Source organism: Salvelinus namaycush, chromosome 12, assembly GCF_016432855.1.
Source record: "Salvelinus namaycush isolate Seneca chromosome 12, SaNama_1.0, whole genome shotgun sequence".
Classification (NCBI taxonomy): domain Eukaryota; kingdom Metazoa; phylum Chordata; class Actinopteri; order Salmoniformes; family Salmonidae; genus Salvelinus; species Salvelinus namaycush.
The window spans coordinates 28,908,367-28,930,227 of NC_052318.1; the positions used below are offsets into that span (position 1 = coordinate 28,908,367).

A 21,861-nucleotide genomic window follows, 5' to 3' on the forward strand; every position below is an offset into this window, starting at 1 on the left:
TAAGAAGAAGGATCAGGATGTGGCTTTTTACAGTTGGTTCACCATGGCAGGACATGTCCAGTGATCACACATTCTGTTCCACTTAAAGATTTGTCTCCTTTTTTTCTCTTTTTGGAGTTGACAGCCTAGTTACCACGTCTAACAGACTGTATTACCCTTTGCCTGTCAGTGGATTTCATGGACGACCGTTGGGAATCTTTTCTTGGAATCTGCTGCTGTGCTTTCAATGACTCAATGCATTCTCTACTCCAGCTTATGCCCTTTGGATATTATCTGATTGCTTCTTTTCTGTTGGATTTCATCCACTAAGTATCTATACTTACTACTTGTTGGATATTGTTGGGAAATATCTGTTGGGATTTCTTTCTGCTGGAAGTTCAACTGTGCCAGTGAGTGCCCTTGACAGGGTTGATTCTCTGCTCTACTAGAGGAGTCCTTAGGTGGGTTTTTCCTCTGAAGAAATGGATGGCCCTCGGTCCAGTGGGCTCCGCAAAAAGAGGAAGTCTAAGTCTGAGAGGGATCGGGGACGGAGATCAAATGGGATAAGGAACAACAACCATAAGAGGGGGGGCTCTGTGGGGCTGCGCTTCTCCTCTGATTCAGAGAGGGAGGAAGGAGGCAGGAACCCCTCTTCCTCCCGTCCAAGGCCCCCCAGGAGAAAGAGAAAGGAGTCTACGTCCACTGAGGAGGACATCATAGACGGCTTCTCCATCTCTGGTTTCATGACGCTGGAGGCGTTGGAGGTGAGTAACTCCAGGCTGCTGTTACTACTACTACTTTTCTGCCCGGCGGGGGATTTGCTTCGATGTGTGTTTTTAGCACCTAATCTCTGTGTTTTGCCATCTCCTCTGGATTCGGCTGTTAATCTCTTGACACTATTTGAAGAGAGAGTTGTTATTTTCTTCAGCCCCATTCCCTGTATCTGTATTACTGGGCTGGCCTTGCACTTGGCGTTGCTCTAGCCTGCATATTTCTGTTTTTGTTAGCTGGATTCCAATAGATGTGGCTTTAAAACAAGGCGACTCAGCCAAATATCTATATCTCTGTCACAGAGCTTGTTTTGTTGAGCTGTGTTCTGGATTTGTTTTTATAAGAATGTGCCAGACAAAGACTGACAGTAGGAGGATAGTCTTCCAAAGGTTCTAGAAGGTTTCAGAACCCAGAACAGGACACTGGTGGATCCCATGCAGGTTCTTCATGGAATTTCGTTGCCTTACTTGTCTGTGGAATAAGCTCCTCACATGCACAACAGTACGTGTAGCCTAAACATGCACTTATTAAATCATTCATTATTATTTCATTCCACTTGTTGGAACTTACATCAGTTATTACAATGTAACTATATTACCTAACTGCCAAATGTATATTACATAATCTCATCACTGTAGGCCTTTACTTGTGTTGTGACTTAATTCATGGATTCCTTCCAAGCTACACCTCTGTAGTATGTTTTTCCTACAACACCAATGTGCTTTATCATGCATACATTACAACAACTTTAGCTGTACTACTGGGTTAGATACTTCTGTGAAGGAGGCTGTAAGAATTGCCTCAAGCTGTGTAGGATGACAAGCTAACACCATTTATTTATTTATTTATTTTCATTGTACCTTTATTTAACTAGGCAAGTCAGTTAAGAACAAATTCTTATTTTCAATGACAGCCTAGGAACAGTGGGTTAACTGCCTTGTTCAGGGGCAGAACGACAGATTTTTACCTTGTCAGCTCGGGGAATGGATCTTGCAACCTTTCGGTTACTAGTCCAACACTCTAACCACCATGGTGAGATTGATCCTCAAACTGACCTCTTTATTGTGCTCTACTCAGAATCCGTGATTCAGTATAGTACCAAATCAACCTAATGAATAGTCCATATAGCATTGTATTCTCTCTCCAGTGCGCTCTATATATAAGTGCTAAATCCTTTGTCCACATAGGAGAAACATTACTGATAGTATTCTACCTCAATTCCTCACTAGGGAAGTTACTACTCGATACCACTCGCCATGTTTCCCCACAGTTCCCCATTCATTCTTTGTTGTGCCAGTGTGTAGCCTACATGCCCTCCAGAGCAATGTTTTTCTCTCCACCCCAAACCCCTTTTTGGCTTTCAATTTGAGAGGGAATTGCACGGCTTCAATTTGCAAAAGCAGCTCTGTAATCTCAAATGCATTCAGAAAGGTGTTCTGTTGGCATTCATTGAGCCAGGTCATTGAAATCAATACATTTTTCCACCTGGACATACAGCTGCAGCAGCTGTTCTTTACAAGTGAACTGTCCGAGGCAGGTGTAAAGCGCTCTATTAAGCCTGCTGCCTAGTGCCTATTGAGAGAGGCAGAAGGGAGTGCCTGAGCTAGAAGTCGTGTATAACAATGAATGCCTTTAGAAATTACAAAATTATTAAGCTCCGTCTCCTCTAAAACCCTGATACCAGTGCACTAAATAACTGCAGTTTAATCGTTCCCTTCTCTTCTCACCCCACCCCAATTTAATATTACTTAATGCCTGCTCAGCCGACCGCCGCTGTAAAACCACATTACATGTTCATTGTGTTGTAGGCTTTTCATCCGAACACACGCTAAGCATCAATTGGTCAAGACCAATCGGCCCTGTGCAATCCAAAGAAATCGATCCCGAGGCAGAATTCACAGCCCCTTCTATCAATGAACACAATGAAGACTTTGGGCAAATGTCTTTCCCCAACACCTCATTTGAGTTTTCCCGTTTAGCACAGATAATTATTGTAAGGGAAGAAAAGCAATCAGTGTAACCAGTAGTACCGATAATAATGGAAGGAGAATACATGTTTCCTTTCATTGATGTCATTGAAATCAGCACTTGTGGCTATAGGTCTAGTATGTGATTTATTTTCTACATCTTACTTGATTTTTGTAGAAAACAATGTTAATAGAAACAGCATTTAGTGTAGCAAGAGACCCATCACTTTCCCTTTGGGGCTTTACACATTCAATTATCTTAAAGCCATCACTTCTAAACGATTCCGACTCTCAAACTGATGTTGCAACAAATACTGCCAAGTCCCCATGAGCTGATTCCTACTTTATAGCCCTTTGTTTTTCTACCCTCATGAAATGCCAAACGTTTCTCCAGAAATACTTGTTGAGGGTCATAATAACTCCAGTGACTTCGGATTGTTTGAGCGTTTACAGGTGGGTAGACAGTGGGGATTAGAATGCTCATAGTCATTCAGTGGACAGAAGACAAATGTCACAAGGCAATAGGCTGTGATACTATTGTCACTCCTGGTGAGTGATCTCATTTAATAAGATTGGCGTGTGTGGTGGATGACATAGTTTACTGACATGTTGTATATGGTACTTGTAACTAATTCTATTACAGAACTATTGTAGGGTCATCGACAAACTGTGAAAGGTTCAAATGCAAAATCTTATTTTATGATTGACATATTATTAATGGCTATTAACATTTACAATTATGGAAAGCTTAGAAAAGAAGGACACATCTCAACCTGGATTGAGATACTCATGGCAACTAAGCCAACTACACTTATCTCAAATGTAGTCTAGATGACAAAAATGGCGTATTTATGTCTAACAACAATGCCTTCAGAAAGTATTCATACCCCTTGACGTATTACACATTTTGTTGTTACAGCCTGAATTCAAAATGGATTAAATAGATGTATTTTCTCACTCATCTACACATAATACCCCATAATGACAGTGACATTTTAATATGTTTGCAAATATCTTATTTACATAAGTATTCACACCCCTGAGTCAATACATGTTAGAATCACATTTGGCAGCTATTACATCTGTGAGTCTTTCTGGGTAAGTCTAACAACTTTGCACACCTGGATTGTAAAATATTTTCCAATTATTATTTTCAATATTCTTCAAGCTCTGTCAAATTGGTTGTTGATCATTGCTAGACAACCATTTTCAAGTCTTGCCATAGATTTTAAAGCATATTTTTCAAGTCAAAACTGTAACTCTGCCATTTAGGAACATTCACTGTCTTCTTGGTAAGCAACTCCAGTGTATATTTGGCCTTGTGTTTTAGGTTATTGTCCTGCTGAAAGGTGAATTAATCTCCCAGTGTCTGGTTGAACGCAGACTGAACAAGGTTTTACTCTAGGATTTTGCCTGCCTGAAAAAACTCCCCAGTCCTTAATGATTAAAAGCATACCCATAACATAATGCAGCCACCACTATGCTTGAAAATATGGAGAGTGGTACTCAGTAATGTGTTGTATTGGATTTGGTCCAAACATAACACTTTGTATTCAGGGCAAAAAGTTAATTGCTTTGCCACATTTTTTGCAGTATTACTTTAGTGCCTTGTTGCAAACAGGAATATTGGAATATTTTTATTCTGTACAGGCTTGCTTCTTTTCATTCTGTCAATTAGGTTAATATTGTGGAGTAACTACAATGTTTTTGATCCATCCTCAGTTTTCTCCTTGTCACAGCCAATAAACTCTGTAACTGTTTTAAAGTCACCATTGCCCTGTTGGTGAAATCCCTGAGTGGTTTCCTTCCTCTCCGGCAACTGAGTTAGTAAGGAGGCCTGTATCTTTGTAGTGACTGGGTGTATTGATATACCATCCAAAGTGTAATTAATAACTTGACCACACTCAATGGGATATTCATCTACCAATAGGTGCCCTTCTTTGCGAGGCTTTGAAAAACATGTTTTTTGTGCTTGAATCTGTTTGAAATTCACTGCTTGACTGAGGGACCTTATAGATAATTGTATGTGTGGGATACAGAGATGAGGTAGTCATTCAGAAATCATGTTAAACACTATTATTGCACACATGCAAGTTATTATGTGACTTGTTAAGGAAATTTGCATTTAAGCTTGCCATAACAAAGGGGTTGAATACAGCTTTCATTAATTTGTAAATATATACACTACCATTCAAAAGTTTGGGGTCACTTAGAAATGTCCTTGTTTTTGAAAGAAAAGCACATTTTGTTGTCCATTAAAATAAAATCATATTGATCAGAAATACAGTGTAGACATTGCTAATGTTTTAAATGACTATTGTAGCTGGAAACGTTTTTTTAATGAAATATCTACATAGGCCCATTATCAGCAACCATCACTCCTGTGTTCCAATGGCACGTTGTGTTAGCTAATCCAAGTTTATCATTCCACTGACATTATGGGGTATTGTATGTAAGCCAGTGACAAAATTGTTTTACATTCAGGCTGTAACATAGCAAAATGTGGAAAAAGTCAAGGGGTGTGAATACTTTCTGAAGGTACTGTATATACAGGTAACTGGCAAAATAAAGGAAACGCCAGCATAGTGTATTAATAGGGTGTTGGGCCACCACGAGCCAGAACAGCTTCAATACACATTGGCATAGATTCTACAAGTGTCTATTGGAGGGATACGACACCATTCTTCCACAATAAATTCCATAATTTGTTTTGTTGATGGTAGAGGATAACACTGTCTCAGGCACCTCTCCAGGATCTCCGATAAGTGTTCAGTTGGGTTGAGATCTGGTGACTGAGACGGCCATGGCATATGGTTTACATTGTTTTCATGCTCGTCAAACCACTCACTGACCAGTCATGCCCTGTGGATGGGGGCATTGCCATGGTATAGCAAAAATAATGGCCTGCCCAGCATTTTGATATAAGACCCTTAGCATGATGGGATGTTAATTGCATAATTAACTCAGATACCACACCTGTGTGGAAGCACCGGCTTTAAATATACTTTGTATCCCTCATTTACTCAAGTTCTAGCATTATTTTGGCAGTTACCTGTAGGTCTGTAACCCAAAAGGTTTCTTCGCTGTTCTCATAAAATAACCCTTTGAAGAACCTTTTTTTGGTTCCAGGGAGAACCCTTTTGGTTCCAAGTAGAACCCTTTTGGGTTCCATGTAAAGCCCTTTCCACAGAGGATTCTACCTGGGCGGTTCTACCTGGAACCAGAAAGGGTTTTCCTATGGGGACAGCCAAAGAAACCTTTTGGAACCCTTTTTCTAAGAGAGTATGGATAACTAATTATTTTTCCTCCATGTGAATGTCTCTCAGTAACACTACCATCGATAATCGTGTCTGTCTGGCCTTCAGAATTAAACAATGGATTTTCTTAGAAACTGTTGTCTTAGAGCTGCTGTCTGAATAGAGGGTCTGAGAGGGCAGACAGGGGGAAATTGATAAGCACTTCATTGAGGAGAAGAATGTGAAACTGAATGTATCGACATACAGTTGGTCTGCCGTGTTTCTACAGAAACCAAATAAAATGTAAATTCCAAGAATGAAGACGCATAAGTATCAAGCAAGTCTACAGTGTATTGTGTTTGAGTGGATGGATGCAGCTGCTAGTTTGAAAGAGAACACATCTCGAGAGAGATGCTTTCAACACGGCCGGGTCTTCTTGTACTTGATGATGGCACGCTGCCAGATATTTCCCTCTTGTGACAAATACCACTTTTTTCAAGCCCTCAATTAATTTGCCATCTTCCCTAGCTGCATTTTTCTGTCTCCTGGCAGTTATGGCAGATATTCATTTAACTGAACCTGTCACAGAATGATGTATGATATATATTAATGGGCCTAGGCAGCTGAATGACTGACACATGAAATATGACATCCTGTCTGTCTGTCATCGCTGGATTTGTTTAATGCCACACTGAGATGATCCAGCATTGGGATTTTCGATGCTTCCTGTCACCCTAGTAAATAATGTCTGTGCTGCGTGAACACACGAAGGCACAGACACACACAGACAGACCCACTACACACCCCTCTGCTATGCCTTGCTGTTCTCTGCCATGGTTAGAGCAGGCAGTCAGTCAACAGTAGGGCTGGGCGATATGTCCTAAAACTCATATCTCAATTTTCTCAAACTTATGGGTGATTCACTATATATATATATATAGAGAGAGAGAGAGAGAGAGAGATTTTTAAAATAGTTCTCTAATAAGCTCTGTTGCACAATTAAAGGTCAAAACACTACATATAAAATTATACCGTGGCTAAATATAAGCCTTCCACAAAGACCCACTAATAATTGAATTACTTTATCAAAATAGTTTAATCTGCCCTTTTGCAATATTCACTGATCTGGCTTCCAAGTCTGTCTATGAAAAAGCCCCCTTTTTGTTAAAAAATGTAACCAGATCCATGCACATCCACTAATAAGGACCAACTTCTGGTAGCAGACATAACAGAACATTAACACAGGTCTCATAAACAATCTCACAAGTCCACATGCTGGTGAGTAGCCAGCTAATCTTTATATTTAATGTCTAGCCAAATTGGATCTATTTGCTTACTAACAAGGTAGAACAGTTGAACTGTAACTAGTGGAAACCAGTTTAAACTGCTTGTCGGAGTGGAAGAAGTGAGCGGCAGTGGGAGGGGTGTCTGTGTGTCTGGTGTCTGTGTGTGAGTGGGAAGGAGCACAGAAGGAGCAAAGGAGACAACCCAAAAAATACATAGAACGCTCATAAAAACAAAAACAAATAAAAACCTAGATTCTTGCGATACAAGTATTTGGAACATCGCGCTAAAACATAAATTCAAATTAATTAGATATATCGCCCAGCTCTAGTCAACATGAGGAGAAAGCATTTCTGATCAATGGAACCTGAACTGAGGTGATGGACTGACTGGCCCCCCATTCCCCCTACCACTGTTGAAATCCTCATTGATCTCATCCTACCAGTCTACATAGCAGTCTAGTCTAGTCTAGAACACTAATCGTGCACCTTACAGTGGAGCTCATGAGGAGCACTTTGCATTTATAATATTTGACCAAAATCAAATCCATATTCAAACTCTACTTTTAAATGCCTGTTTTGGCCCCCTGCTGCTTAATTTGTTGCACTTAATCTGCCTTGTTTTGCACCATTAGGCTACAGGGTTTAGCACTTTGGGTTTTTGAAAAGCACGTTACCAATAAAATGTACAATTATTCTTTTATATTTTCTTAGGATGCTGCACAGCATCATGGCTAGCAGGGTGCTGCATTTCTCTTTACTGAACGCTAGTCTGCTTGATTGATGTCTAGGCATTCATTTGAACCTACAAAAGCCAAACAGGTTGTGACCGCTGTCATCGTGTCGTGCATGTTAAGAAAAAACCTCACATGAGCTGCAAACTCATATACACACTCACACACACATGCACACCCACAAAACAAACAGCAGTTGTGGTAATATCCAGCGAACAGCAGCAAAAGGGTAGTTAACCACAGTCAATGTTTGCTCTTATGTTTTAATGCACTTGGAAGGATCAGCTCATTAATGGATGGTTGTCGGGGGGGGAAGCCAAGGAGACCCTAGCCAATCAGATAGAGCAGCAGTCTGGACTGGGAACAGATATTGGTCCGGGCATTTCTAACACACCGGACATTTTTTTGGACCGGCTCACTGGGTTAAAGATGGAACAACCCATCTGGCATTTGCCAGAACTGCCCTATGGCCAGTCCGTTTTTGTAGTGCAGAATCCCCCTTCTCTACCCTCCAAACAGCTGTTGGCAGACACACCTTAATGCTTTTGTAGCTTTCAATTGAAAACGATGATAAAGGGCTGAATCCACGCTAGTTGCTAGTTGCCATCTTGCCAAGGCCATTGACATTAACCCTAAAGATCTCAGTGGCTATAGGCCCAGTCTGGGTCTTTGGAGCGGAGTGTCTAGCTAGATTGAATAGCCTTTTAGTTAGGCCCTATATGAAGGCCATTCGAAAGGTTTGGAGAATGGTGTTATTCACTCAGCATCTAGCCTACAGATAGCTGAGGTGTTTTAGTTTTATGTGGATGGAATAGGTACGTTTCTTTCAATAACCTTCAAGTAACGTCAGTTCAGTTCACGTACAAGATGAAGACGAGACAGAAACCATTATATTCCTCTGCATTCAAGTGATACCAAGCTTTTTTCAGTAGAATACTCCATAAAATAGAAAAGGTATCCATTAAATTAATGAGGTCGCTTACACTATATATACAAAGTATGTGGACACCCCTTCAAATTAGTGGATTCAGCTACTTTAGCCACACCCATTGCTGACAGGTGAATAAAATCGAGCACACAGCCATGCAATCTCCATCGACAAACATTGGCAGTAGAATGGCCTTACTGAAGAGCTCAGTGACTTTCAACGTGGCACCGTCATAGGATGCCACCTTTCCAACAAGTCAGTTAATAATTTCTGCCCTGCTAGAGCTGCCCCGGTAAACTGTAAGTGCTGTTATTGTGAAGTGGAAACGTCTAGGAGCAACAACGGCTCAGCCGCAATGTGGTAGGTCCCACTAGCTCACAGAACGGGACCGCCGAGTGCTGAAGCGCGTAGCGTGTAAATATCGTCTGTCTTCAGTTGCAACACTCACTACCGAGTTCCAAACGGCCTCTGGAAGCAACGTCAGCACAAGAACTGTTCGGCGGAAGCTTCATGCCTAAGATCACCATGCGCAATGCCAAGTGCCGGCTGGAGTGGTGTAAAGCTCGCCGCCATTGGACTCTGGAGCAGTGGAAACGTGTTCTCTGGAGTGATGAATCACGCTTCACCATCTGGTAGTCCGACGGACAAATCTGTGTTTGGCGGATGCCAGTAGAACACTACCTGCCCCAATGTATAGTGCCACCTGTAAAGTTTGGTGGAGGAGGAATAATGGTCTGGGGCTGTTTTTCATTGTTCGGGCCAGGCCCCTTAGTTCCAGTGAAGGGAAATCTTAACTGGAGATCTTAACGCTACAGCATACAATGAGACGATTCTGTGCTTCCAACTTTGTAACAACAGTTTGGGGAAGGCCCATTCCTGTTTCAGCATGACAATGCCCTTGTGCACATACAGAAATAGTTTGTCGAGATTGGTGTGGAAGAACTTGCCTAGCATGCACAGAGCCCTGACCTCAACCCCTTTGAACACCTATGGGATGAATTGGAACGCTGACTGCGAGCAAGGCCTAATCGGTCAACATCAGTTCCCGACCTCACTAATGCTCTTGTGGCTGAATGGAAGCAAGTCCCTGCAGCAATGTTCCAACATCTAGTGGAAAGCCAACCCAGAAGAGTGGAGGCTATTATAGCTGCAAAGGGGGGACAAATTCCATATTAATTCCCATGATTTTGTAATGAGATGTTCGACGAGCAGGTGCCCACATACTTTTGGTCATGCAGTGTATCTTTGCTGAGCCTTTTAACTTAATGTCAAGGTTAACATTTAAACCTAGTGAACCAACAGAATGCAACCTTCCCTCCCCATGCTACATAAGGCTCAGCCAAACTGGCAATCTGGTAGACAGTCACAGCACAAGGAGAGAGTATGTCAGGACCCAGACCATTATTACATTCCACCAAGGCCGACGCTGCTGAATGCTTCAGTTTGCAGACAGAAAATGTATTCAAAAATACTGGATACTGCTGGAGACGGAATGGATATATGAAAGGGAGCTACTGCAGTGAACTCAAATGTCTTCCAGCAGCTTATGTCGCTAGCAAGGGGAACATACTCGGAGTACTGTAAATGTAGAACAACAAACTGTTTTCCTCAAGCAGATTCTGCAGCCAGTTTATGTCACACCCAGAGCTGGTAAGGAATACTGGATTAATGGGTGTTGCAGCAGCTTGTAAAATGTAAGTCTGCCAGACACTCGTTAATCCTCAGTTGGGAGAACATATATAGTGCTGCCACATCTTAACTGGCTGTATAAGCACAGAGTGCAAATTACACTTTTATTGAAATATAATTTGCTTGATTAAATTTGTTTATAATACATTTCATAAGTCTGCATGTCACCATCTCCTGGAAACCAGGTTATTTTTTTGTTATTTGTCATCTGATGGGCCTTGGAGAGAGGGATGGAAAGCAGGATAGTGAGGGATGGGGGAAAATACAAATGTTTGCTGAGGCTGATTGTCAAATGGCATCCCTGAAGTAGGGCACTGTCCAGTCTCAGGGTGAAGCACTCTTTTGTGCATTTCAACAGATTGTTTTCTGCTCTTGAGAGAAGACACATTTTCCCTGCCTGCTTGATTGCACAGTGCATACGAATGGTAGATGCCTGTCTTGCCTGAGGATGTGTGTGTGTGTGTGTGTGTGTGTGTGTGCATATATGTGTGTGCACACATGCACTTGCATTTGTGTGTGCGTGTATGTTTGTGTGTGTGCAAATGCATGTGCGTGCATTCACGTGTGTGTGTGTGTCTGTGTACGTTTGTTGGTGCCAGGGGGCTGTGGGCTCATGGACAAGCCCCCGTTGAGTTTCCCACCTGGAGCTTTGAGCTTCCCCCTTTGATGCGCTCTTTTTCTCCCTTTTCTTCCAAGCTAGCCCTGCACTGGGGTTATTTCCATTGCTTTTGAGTTACATGTAGCTATCTAGTTGCTCTTTTTGATAGATTGTTGAAAACGAAATACAGTTGAAGTCGGAAGTTTACATACACTGAGGTTGGAGTCATTAAAACTCGTTTTTCAACCACTCCACAAATTTCTTGTTAACAAACTATACTTTTGGCAAGTCGGTTAGGACATCTACTTTGTGCATGACACAAGTAATTTTTCCAACAATTGTTTACAGACAGATTATTTCACTGTATCACAATGCCTGTGGGTCAGAAGTTTACATACACTAAGTTGACTGTGGCTTTAAACAGCTTGGAAAATTCCAGAAAATGTTGTCATGGCTTTAGAAGTTTCTGATAGGCTAATTGACATCATTTGAGTGAATTGGAGGTGTACTTGTGGATGTATTTCAAGGCCTACCTTCAAACTCAGTGCCTCTTTGCTTGACATCATGGGAAAATCAAAAGAAATCAGCCAAGACCTCAGAAAGTCTGGTCTCCACAAGTCAGCCAGACCTCCACAAGTCTGGTTCATTCTTGGGAGCAATTTCCAAATGCCTGAAGGTACCACGTTCATCTGTACAAACAACAGTATGCAAGTATAAACACCATGGGACCACGCAGCAGCAGTCATACCGCTCAGGAAGGAGACGTGTTCTGTCTCCTAGAGATGAAGGTACTTTGATGCGAAAAGTGCAAATCAATCCCAGAACAACAGCAAAGGACCTTGTGAAGATGCTGGAGGAAACAGGTACAAAAGTATCTATATCCACAGTAAAACGAGTCCTAAATCAACTTAACCTGAAAGGCCGCTCAGCAAGGAAGAAGCCACTGCTCCAAAACAGCCATAAAAAAGCCTGACTATGATTTGCAACTGCTCATGGGAACAAAGATTGTACTTTTTGGAGAAATGTCCTCTGGTCTGATGAAACAAAAACAGAACTGTTTGGCCATAATGACCATCGTTATGTTTGCAGGAAAAAGGGGGAGGCTTGCAAGCCGAAGAACACCATCCCAACCGTGAAGCACGGGGGTGGAAGCATCATGTTGTGGGGGTGCTTTGCTGTAGGAGGGGCTTGTGCACGTCACAAAATAGATCATGAGGAAGGAAAATGTTGTAGATATATTGAAGCAACACTTCAAGACATCAGTCAGGAAGTTAAAGCTTGGTCGCAAATGGGTCTTCCAAATGGACAATGACCCCAAGCATACTCCAAAGTTGTGGCATAATGGCTTAAGGACAACAAAGTCAAGGTATCATCACAAAACCCTGACCTCAATCCCATAGAAAAGTTGTGGGCAGAACTGAAAAAGCGTGTGCGAGCAAGGAGGCCTACAAACCTAACTCAGTTACACCAGCTCTGTCAGGAGGAATGGGCCAAAATTCACCCAACTTATTGTGGGAAGCTTGTGGAAGGCAACCCAAAACGTTTGATCCAAGTTAAACAATTTAAAGGCAATGCTACCAAATACTAATTGAGTGTATGTAAACTTCTGACCCACTGGGAATATGATGAAAGAAATAAAAGCTGAAATAAATCATTCTCTCTACTATTATTCTGACATTTCACATTCTTAAAATAATAAAGTTGTTAGGTTTATGGCCCATCACTAAAACGTATTACCAGGCTCTGGCCACTAGATGGTGTAGTTCCTGCTAATCCGGCTCACTCTTTTATCCAGTTAGAGTTTGCCAATAACTACACATCCAATACAAATTCATGGACAAAATTAGGATTGGTTGAGATTCGTAATGAGGAAGGGGTAACCTCTCTATCAGAATGGACCAATCAAGAGGTTAATTGGCCACAGCTCAAGAGGGATAGGCTCAGGGGTTTTCAGCCACATGAGTTCAACATTTCTATTGGTTGAGAATACATTGCGTGTGTGGCTTATTCCCTTCAAAAAATGTCTGGAGCAGTTAGACCGCTGCAGGTGAACAAGCAAACTATTAGGCTACAGCATTTCTAATGGTTTCAATGTTATGGTCTCTAATAGTCGTCAAAGGTAAATATCCCAAAGACACAATGCATTGTGTTTTGCAATAGTTTATATTGGTGAGTGGCTTAATTATTTATACTGAACAAAAATATAAACGCAACATGCCACAATTTCAAAGATTTTACTGAGTTACAGCTCATATAAGGAAATCAGTCAATTGAAATAAATTCATTAGGCCTTAATCTATGGATTTCACATGATTGGGCAGGGGTGCAGCCTTGCGTGGGCCTTGGAGGGCATAGGCCCACACCCTTGGCAGCCAGGCCCAGCCAATCAGAATTAGTTTTTCCCCACAGAAGCGCATTTTACAGACAGAAATACTCCTCAGCACCCCACCCTCCCTCAGACAATCCCGCAGGTGAAGAAGCCGGATGTGGAGGTCCTGGGCTGGCGTGGTTGCACATGGTCTGCGGTTGTGAGGCCAGTTGGACATACTGCCAAATTCTCTAAAACAACATTGGAGGCAGCTTATGGTAGAGATTTTAACATTACATTATTTGGCAACAGCTCTGGTGGACATTCCTGCAGTCAGCAGGCCAAATGCACGCTCCCTCAAAACTTGAGACATCTGTGGCATTGTGTTGTGTGAAAAAACTGCACATTTTAAAATAGACTTTTATTGTCCCCGCACAAGGTGCACCTGTGTAATGATCATGCTGTTTAATCAGCTTCTAGATATGCCACACCTGTCAGGTGGATGGATTTTCTTGGCAAAAGAGAACTGCTTACTAACAGGGATATAAACACATTTGTGCACAACATTTGAGAGAAATAAGCTTTTTGTGTGTATGGAACATTTCCCATGAAACATGGGACCAACACTTTACATGTTGCTTTAATATTTTTGTTCAGTGTATATAATGGTGTATTTTGTAAGTTTAATGGTTTCGAATGATTTTAATGGTAAATGTTCTAATAGGTTTTCTTTTTTAATAGGGTTGTCATTCTCAGCATATTAACAATGGCTCCACCATGGTCTATAGTCAAAACTAAAGACTAATGTCAGTGTTTATATGATAAGGGCAGCAAGAGAACTGGCTTCAGAGAAAGGTATCATGGAGTTGCCAAAGTAGAAAACTGGAAAATCATTGGCAAAAAGAGTGGATGATTTGGTCATTCAATTCTACAATACGATGAATATAGTAGACTTATTCAAGGAAAAAAGGATTTTGTCAGTGTCAAATTCACGAGCAGAAGAGACTCTGTGCAACCTTGAAGAACTGTATGCAGCTTTTAAAAATAAATATCCAGAACACAAAATTGTCTTTTCCAAATTCTGCAGTCTACATCCGAAGCATTGTGTGCCAGTCGGCTCATCTGGAACACACTCTGTGTGTATGTACAATAAACCAAAATGTCACCCTAATGCTAAATGCAGTAAAGGTAGACAAGGACTGCCATACACTTGTGGGACCTGATGGTGTGTGAGCGAGAGATGCATGGTGCATAGATGTGACAACTGCCTTTGTAACAGAGGTCAGAAGATACTTAGAACAGCAGCTTTAAGTGGAAGAGACTGAAAGGAGGTCCGTTTACAACAGTGGACAACTGCTGACAGAGCAGAATTAGTAACATGGACATTGCCCATGTGTGATTGTCTTAGATTGTTGTTGAAGTTGGATGCCCTCACTGCCAATTCCTACATCGCGAAGGCTCAAGCTCAGTATCTAAAGCAATGCAAGGAAAATCAAATCAAGTTTATTTTATATAGCCCTTCGTACATCAGCTAATATCTCGAAGTGCTGTACAGAAACCCAGCCTAAAACCCCAAACAGCAAGCAATGCAGGTGTAGAAGCACGGTGGCTGGGAAAAACTCCCTAGAAAGGCCAAAACCTAGGAAGAAACCTAGAGAGGAACCAGGCTATGAGGGGTGGCCAGTCCTCTTCTGGCTGTGCCGGGTGGAGATTATAACAGAACATGGCCAAGATGTTCAAATGTTCATAAATGACCAGCATGGTCAAATAATAATCAGGAATACATTTTCATTTTTTCATAGCCGATCATTAAGAGTTGAAAACAGCAGGTCTGGGACAGGTAGCACGTCCGGTGGAAAGGTCAGGGTTCCAAAACCGCAGGCAGAACAGTTGAAACTGGAACAGCAGCAAGGCCAGGTGGACTGGGGACAGCAAGGAGTCATCATGCCCGGTCGTCCTGACGCATGGTCCTAGGGCTCAGGTCCTCCGAGAGAGAGAAAGAAAGAGAGAAGGAGAGAATTAGAGAGAGCATACTTAAATTCACACAGGACACTGGATAAGACAGGAGAATTACTCCAGATATAACCAACTGATCCTAGCCCCCCGACACATAAACTACTGCAGCATAAATACTGGAGGCTGAGACAGGAGGGGTCAGGAGACACTGTGGCCCCATCCGATGATACCCCCGGACAGGGCCAAACAGGAAGGATATAACCCCACCCACTTTGCCAAAGCACAGCCCCCACACCACTAGAGGGATATCTTCAACCACCAACTTACAATCCTGAGACAAGGCCGAGTATAGCCCACAAAGATCTACCACAGCACAAACCAAGGGGGGGGGGCGCCAACCCAGACAGGAAGATCACGTCAGTAACTCAACCCACTCAAGTGACGCACCCCTCCTAGGGACGGCATGAAAGAGCACCAGTAAGTCAGTGACTCAGCCCCTGTAATAGGGTTAGAGGCAGAGAATCCCAGTGGAGAGAGGGGAACCGGCCAGGCAGAGACAGCAAGGGCGGTTCGTTGCTCCAGAGCCTTTCCGTTCACCTTCACACTCCTGGGCCAGACTACACTCAATCATATGACCTACTGAAGAGATAAGTCTTCAGTAAAGACTTAAAGGTTGAGACCGAGTCTGCGTCTCTCACATGGGTAGGCAGACCGTTCCATAAAAATGGAGATCTATAGGAGAAAGTCCTGCCTCCAGCTGTTTGCTTAGAAATTCTAGGGACAATTAGGAGGCCTGCGTCTTGTGACCGTAGCGTACGTGTAGGTATGTACGGCAGGACCAACTCGGAAAGATAGGTAGGAGCAAGCCCATGTAACGCTTTATAGGTTAACAGTAAAACCTTGAAATCAGCCCTTGCCTTAACAGGAAGCCAGTGTAGGGAAGCTAGCACTGGAGTAATATGATCAAATTTCTTGGTTCTAGTCAGGATTCTAGCAGCCGTATTTACCACTAACTGAAGTTTATTTAGTGCTTTATCCGGGTAGCCGGAAAGTAGAGCATTGCAGTAGTCTAACCTAGAAGTAACAAATGCATGGATTAATTTTTCTGCATCATTTTTGGACAGAACATTTCTGATTTTTGCAATGTTACGTAGATGGAAAAAAGCTGTCCTTGAAACAGTCTTGATATGTTCGTCAAAAGAGAGATCAGGGTCAAGAGTAACGCCGAGGTCCTTCACAGTTTTATTTGAGATGACTTTACAACCATCAAGATTAATTGTCAGATTTAACAGAAGATCTCTTTGTTTCTTGGGACCTAGAACAAGCATCTCTGTTTTGTCCGAGTTTAAAAGTAGAAAGTTTGCAGCCATCCACTTCCTTATGTCTGAAACACAGGCTTCTAGCGAGGGCAATTTTGGGGCTTCACCATGTTTCATTGAAATGTACAGCTGTGTCATCCACATAGCAGTGAAAGTTAACATTATGTTTTCAAATGACATCCCCAAGAGGTAAAATATATAGTGAAAACAATAGTGGTCCTAAAACGGAACCTTGAGGAACACCGAAATGTACAGTTGATTTGTCAGAGGACAAACCATTCACAGAGACAAACTGATATCTTTCCGACAGATAAGATCTAAACCAGGCCAGAACTTGTCCGTGTAGACCAATTTGGGTTTCCAGTCTCTCCAAAAGAATGTGGTGATCGATGGTATCAAAGGCAGCACTAAGGTCCAGTAGCACGAGGACAGATGCAGAGCCTCGGTCTGACGCCATTAAAAGGTCATTTACCACCTTCACAAGTGCAGTCTCAGTGCTATGATGGGGTCTAAAACCAGACTGAAGCATTTCGTATACATTGTTTGTCTTCAGAAAGGCAGTGAGTTGCTGCGCAACAGCTTTTTCTAAAATTTTTGAGAGGAATGGAAGATTCGATATAGGCCGATAGTTTTTTTATAATTTCTGGGTCAAGGTTTGGCTTTTTCAAGAGAGGCTTTATTACTGCCACTTTTAGTGAGTTTGGTACACATCCGGTGGATAGAGAGCGGTTTATTATGTTCAACATAGGAGGGCCAAGCACATGAAGCAGCTCTTTCAGTAGTTTAGTTGGATTAGGATCCAGTATGCAGCTTGAAGGTTTAGAGGCCATGATTATTTTCATCATTGTGTCAAGAGATATAGTACTAAAACACTTAAGTGTCTCTGCCGATCCCAGGCCCTGGCAGAGCTGTGCAGATCCAGAACAGCTAAGCCCTGGAGGAATACGCAGATTTATAGAGGAGTCCGTAATTTGCTTTCTAATGATCATGATCTTTTCCTCAAAGAAGTTCATGAATTTATTACTGCTGAAGTGAAAGCCATCCTCTCTTGGGGAATGCTGCTTTTTAGTTAGCTTTGCAACAGTATCAAAAAGAAATTTTAGATTGTTCTTATTTTCCTCAATTAAGTTGGAAAAGTAGGTTGATAGAGCAGCAGTGAGGGCTCTTCGATACTGCACGGTACTGTCTTTCCAAGCTAGTCGGAAGACTTCCAGTTTGGTGTGGCGCCATTTCCGTTCCAATTTTCTGGAAGCTTGCTTCAGAGCTCGGGTATTTTCTGTATACCAGGGAGCTAGTTTCTTATGACAAATGTTTTTCGTTTTTAGGGGTGCAACTGCATCTAGGGTATTGCGCAAGGTTAAATTGAGTTCCTCAGTTAGGTGGTTAACTGATTTTTGTCCTCTGACGTCCTTGGGTAGGCAGAAGGAGTCTGGAAGGGCATCAAGGAATTTTTGTGTTGTCTGAGAATTTATAGCACGACTTTTGATGCTCCTTGGTTGGGGTCTGAGCAGATTATTTATTGCGATTGCAAACGTAATAAAATGGTGGTCCGATAGTCCAGGATTATGAGGAAAAACATTAAGATCTACAACATTTATTCCATGGGACAAAACTAGGTCCAGAGTATGACTGTGGCAGTGAGTAGGTCCAGAGACATGTTGGACAAAACCCACTGAGTCGATGATGGCTCCGAAAGTCTTTTGGAGTGGGTCTGTGGACTTTTCCATATGAATATTAAAATCACCAAAAATTAGAATATTATCTGCTATGACTACAAGGTCCGATAGGAATTCAGGGAACTCAGTTAAGAACGCTGTATATGTTCTCTGGAGGTCTGTAAACAGTAGCTATAAAAAGTGATTGAGTAGGCTGCATAGATTTCATGACTAGAAGCTCAAAAGACGAAAAAGTCATTTTTCTTTTTGTAAATTGAAATTTGCTATCGTAAATGTTAGCAACACCTCCGCCTTTGCGGGATGCACGGGGGATATGGTCACTAGTGTAACCAGGAGGTGAGGCCTCATTTAACACAGTAAATTCATCAGGCTTAAGCCATGTTTCAGTCAGGCCAATCACATCAAGATTATGATCAGTGATTAGTTCATTGACTATAACTGCCTTTGAAGTGAGGGATCTAACATTAAGTAACCCTATTTTGAGATGTGAGGTATCACGATCTCTTTCAATAATGGCAGGAATGGAGGAGGTCTTTATCCTAATGAGATTGCTAAGGCGAACACCGCCATGTTTAGTTTTGCCCAACCTAGGTCGAGGCACAGACACAGTCTCAATGGGGATAGCTGAGCTGACTACACTGACTATGCCAGTGGCAGACTCCACTAAGCTGTCAGGTTGGCTAACAGCCTGCTGCCTGGCCTGCACCCTATTTCATTGTGGAGCTAGAGGAGTTAGAGCCCTGTCTATGTTGGTAGATAAGATGAGAGCACCCCTCCAGCTAGGATGGAGTCCGTCACTCCTCAGCAGGTCAGGCTTGGTCCTGTTTGTGGGTGAGTCCCAGAAAGAGGGCCAATTATCTACAAATTCTATCTTTTGGGAGGGGCAGAAAACAGTTTTCAACCAGCGATTGAGTTGTGAGACTCTGCTGTAGAGCTCATCACTCCCCCTAACTGGGAGGGGGCCAGAGACAATTACTCGATGCCGACATCTTTCTAGCTGATTTACACGCTGAAGCTATGTTGCACTTGGTGACCTCTGACTGTTTCATCCTAACATCGTTGGTGCCGACGTGGATAACAATATCTCTATACTCGCCAGTTTTAGCTTTAGCCAGCACCATCTTTAGATTAGCCTTAACGTCGGTAGCCCTGCCCCCTGGTAAACAGTGTATGATAGCTGGGTGATTCGTTTTAAGTCTAATACTGCGGGTAATGGAGTCGCCAATGACTAGGTTTTTCAATTTGTCAGAGCTAATGGTGGGAGCCTTCGGCGTCTCAGACCCCGTAACGGGAGGAGTAGAGACAAGAGAAGACTCGGCCTCAGACTCCGACTCGCTACTTAATGGGGAAAACCGGTTGAAAGTTTCTGTCGGCTGAATGAGCGACACCAGTTGAGCATTCCTACAGCATTTCCCTCCAGAAGCCATGAGAAAGTTGTCCGGCTGCTGGGACTGTGCGGGGGGATTTATAACGTTACTATCTGTACTTACTGGTGGCACAGACGCTGTTTCATCCTTTCCTACACTGAAATTACCCTTGCCTAACGATTGCGTCTGAAGCTGGGCTTGCAGCACGTTCTCCTGTATAATATGAGTACAGCGACTGCAATTAGAAGACATCATGTTAATGTTACTACTTAGCTTCGGCTGTTGAAGGTGCTGACGAACCATGTCCAGATAAAGCTTCCGGAGTGAAATTGTTGAATGAGGGAAAAAAGTTGTGAGGGAAAAACTAAAAATATAAACGGTAATTAAAACGTAAAGTTGTCAGCTAGCAAAGTAAGGTTGGCAACAAAACGCACAGCAACACGTCTGCAAGTTCAAGAGGAAGTCTAAAGGAAGGAGAAGTCATTGTACTTGGTGATTTTGCTTATAACTACAAGTTTGTTATCCAGGATGAGGTCCAACTCTATCACTGGAACAAGGAATAATGTACCATACACCCAGTTGTACTGTACTACAGATTAAATGTCCAGATCAATGAAGACAGGGCTCTACACTGACATTTTTTACAAGGAGCACAATGAAAAACATTTGCGGTAAATAAAGCTAGAATCCTTCATTTTTCTAGTCACTCTGGTGCTCCTAAATAAAAATTCCAGCTCGCACAGCAAAATATTTATGCAAATATGCGAGTACTGTAAGAGCCCTGGAAGATTCACTGTGTTTAGTGTCTGACGACCTGACTCAGTCTCTATGGGGGTGTCACAGGGCTCAATTCTCGGGATGAATTCTCTCTGTATATATCAATAATGTCGTTCTTGCTGCTGGTGATTCTCTGATCCACCTCTACGCAGACAGCACCATTCGGTATACATCTGGCCCTTCTTTGGACACTGTGCTAACAAACCTCTAAACGAGCTTCAACACCATACAACACTCCTTCCGTGGCCTCCAACTAAGTGCATGCTCTTCACCCTCCCACCCGACTAGCATCACTACTCTGGACGGTTCTGACCTAGAATATGTGGACTACAAATACCTAGGTGTCTGGTTAGACTGTAAACTCTCCTTCCAGACTCACATTAAGCATCTCCAATCCAAAATGAAATCTAGAATCGGCTTCCTATTTCGCAACAAAGCCTCCTTCACTCATGCCGCCAAACATACCCTCGTAAAACTGACTATCCCACCGATCCTTGACTTCGGCGATGTCATTTACAAAATAGCCCCCAACACTCTACTCAGCAAACTGGATGTAGTCTATCACAGTGCCATCCGATTTATCACCAAAGCCACATATACTACCCACCACTGCGACTTCTATACTCTCGTTGGCTGGCCATCACTACATATCTGTTGCCAAACCCACTGGTTCCAGGTCATCTATAAGTCTTTGCTAGGTATAGCCCCGCCTTCTCAGTCCACTGGTCACCATAGCAACGCCCACCCGTAGCACGCGCTCCAGCAGGTATATTGCACTGGTCATCCCCAAAGCCAACACTTCCTTTGGCCGCCTTTCCTTCTAGTTCTCTGCTGCCAGTGACTGGAACGAATTGCAAAAATCTCTGAAGCTGGAGTCTTATATCTCCCTCTCTTACTTTAAGCATCAGCTGTCAGAGCAGCTTACCGATCACTGTACACAGCCAATCTGTTAATAGCACACCCGACTACCTCTTCCCCATATTATTATTTACCCTCTTGCTCTTTTGCACCCCAGTATCTCTACTTGCACACCATCATCTGCACATATCACTCCAGTATTAATGCTAAATTGTAATTATTTTCGCCTCTATGGCCTATTTATTTCCTACCTCCCTACATTTGCACACACTGTACATAGATTTTTCTATTTTTCTTTTCTTTTGTGTTATTTGCCTGTACGTTTGTTTCTGTGTAACTCTGTGTTGTTGTTTGTGTCGCACTGCTTTGCTTTATCTTGGCCAGGTCGCAGTTGTAAATGAGAACTTGTTCTCAA

General features: G+C 42.5%; 1 protein-coding gene across 1 annotated transcript in view; it reads left to right on the top strand.

The window, feature by feature from the left end:
• The first annotated feature begins 461 nt into the window (after positions 1 to 461).
• The window catches only part of LOC120057069 (autism susceptibility gene 2 protein-like), a 744,428-nt gene continuing 723,028 nt past the window's right edge, over positions 462 to 21,861 (top strand). Inside the window, exon 1 of the mRNA XM_039005460.1 lies at positions 462 to 743. Within this exon, the coding sequence (XP_038861388.1) occupies positions 462 to 743 (282 nt within the window). The remainder of the gene's footprint in view (positions 744 to 21,861) is intronic.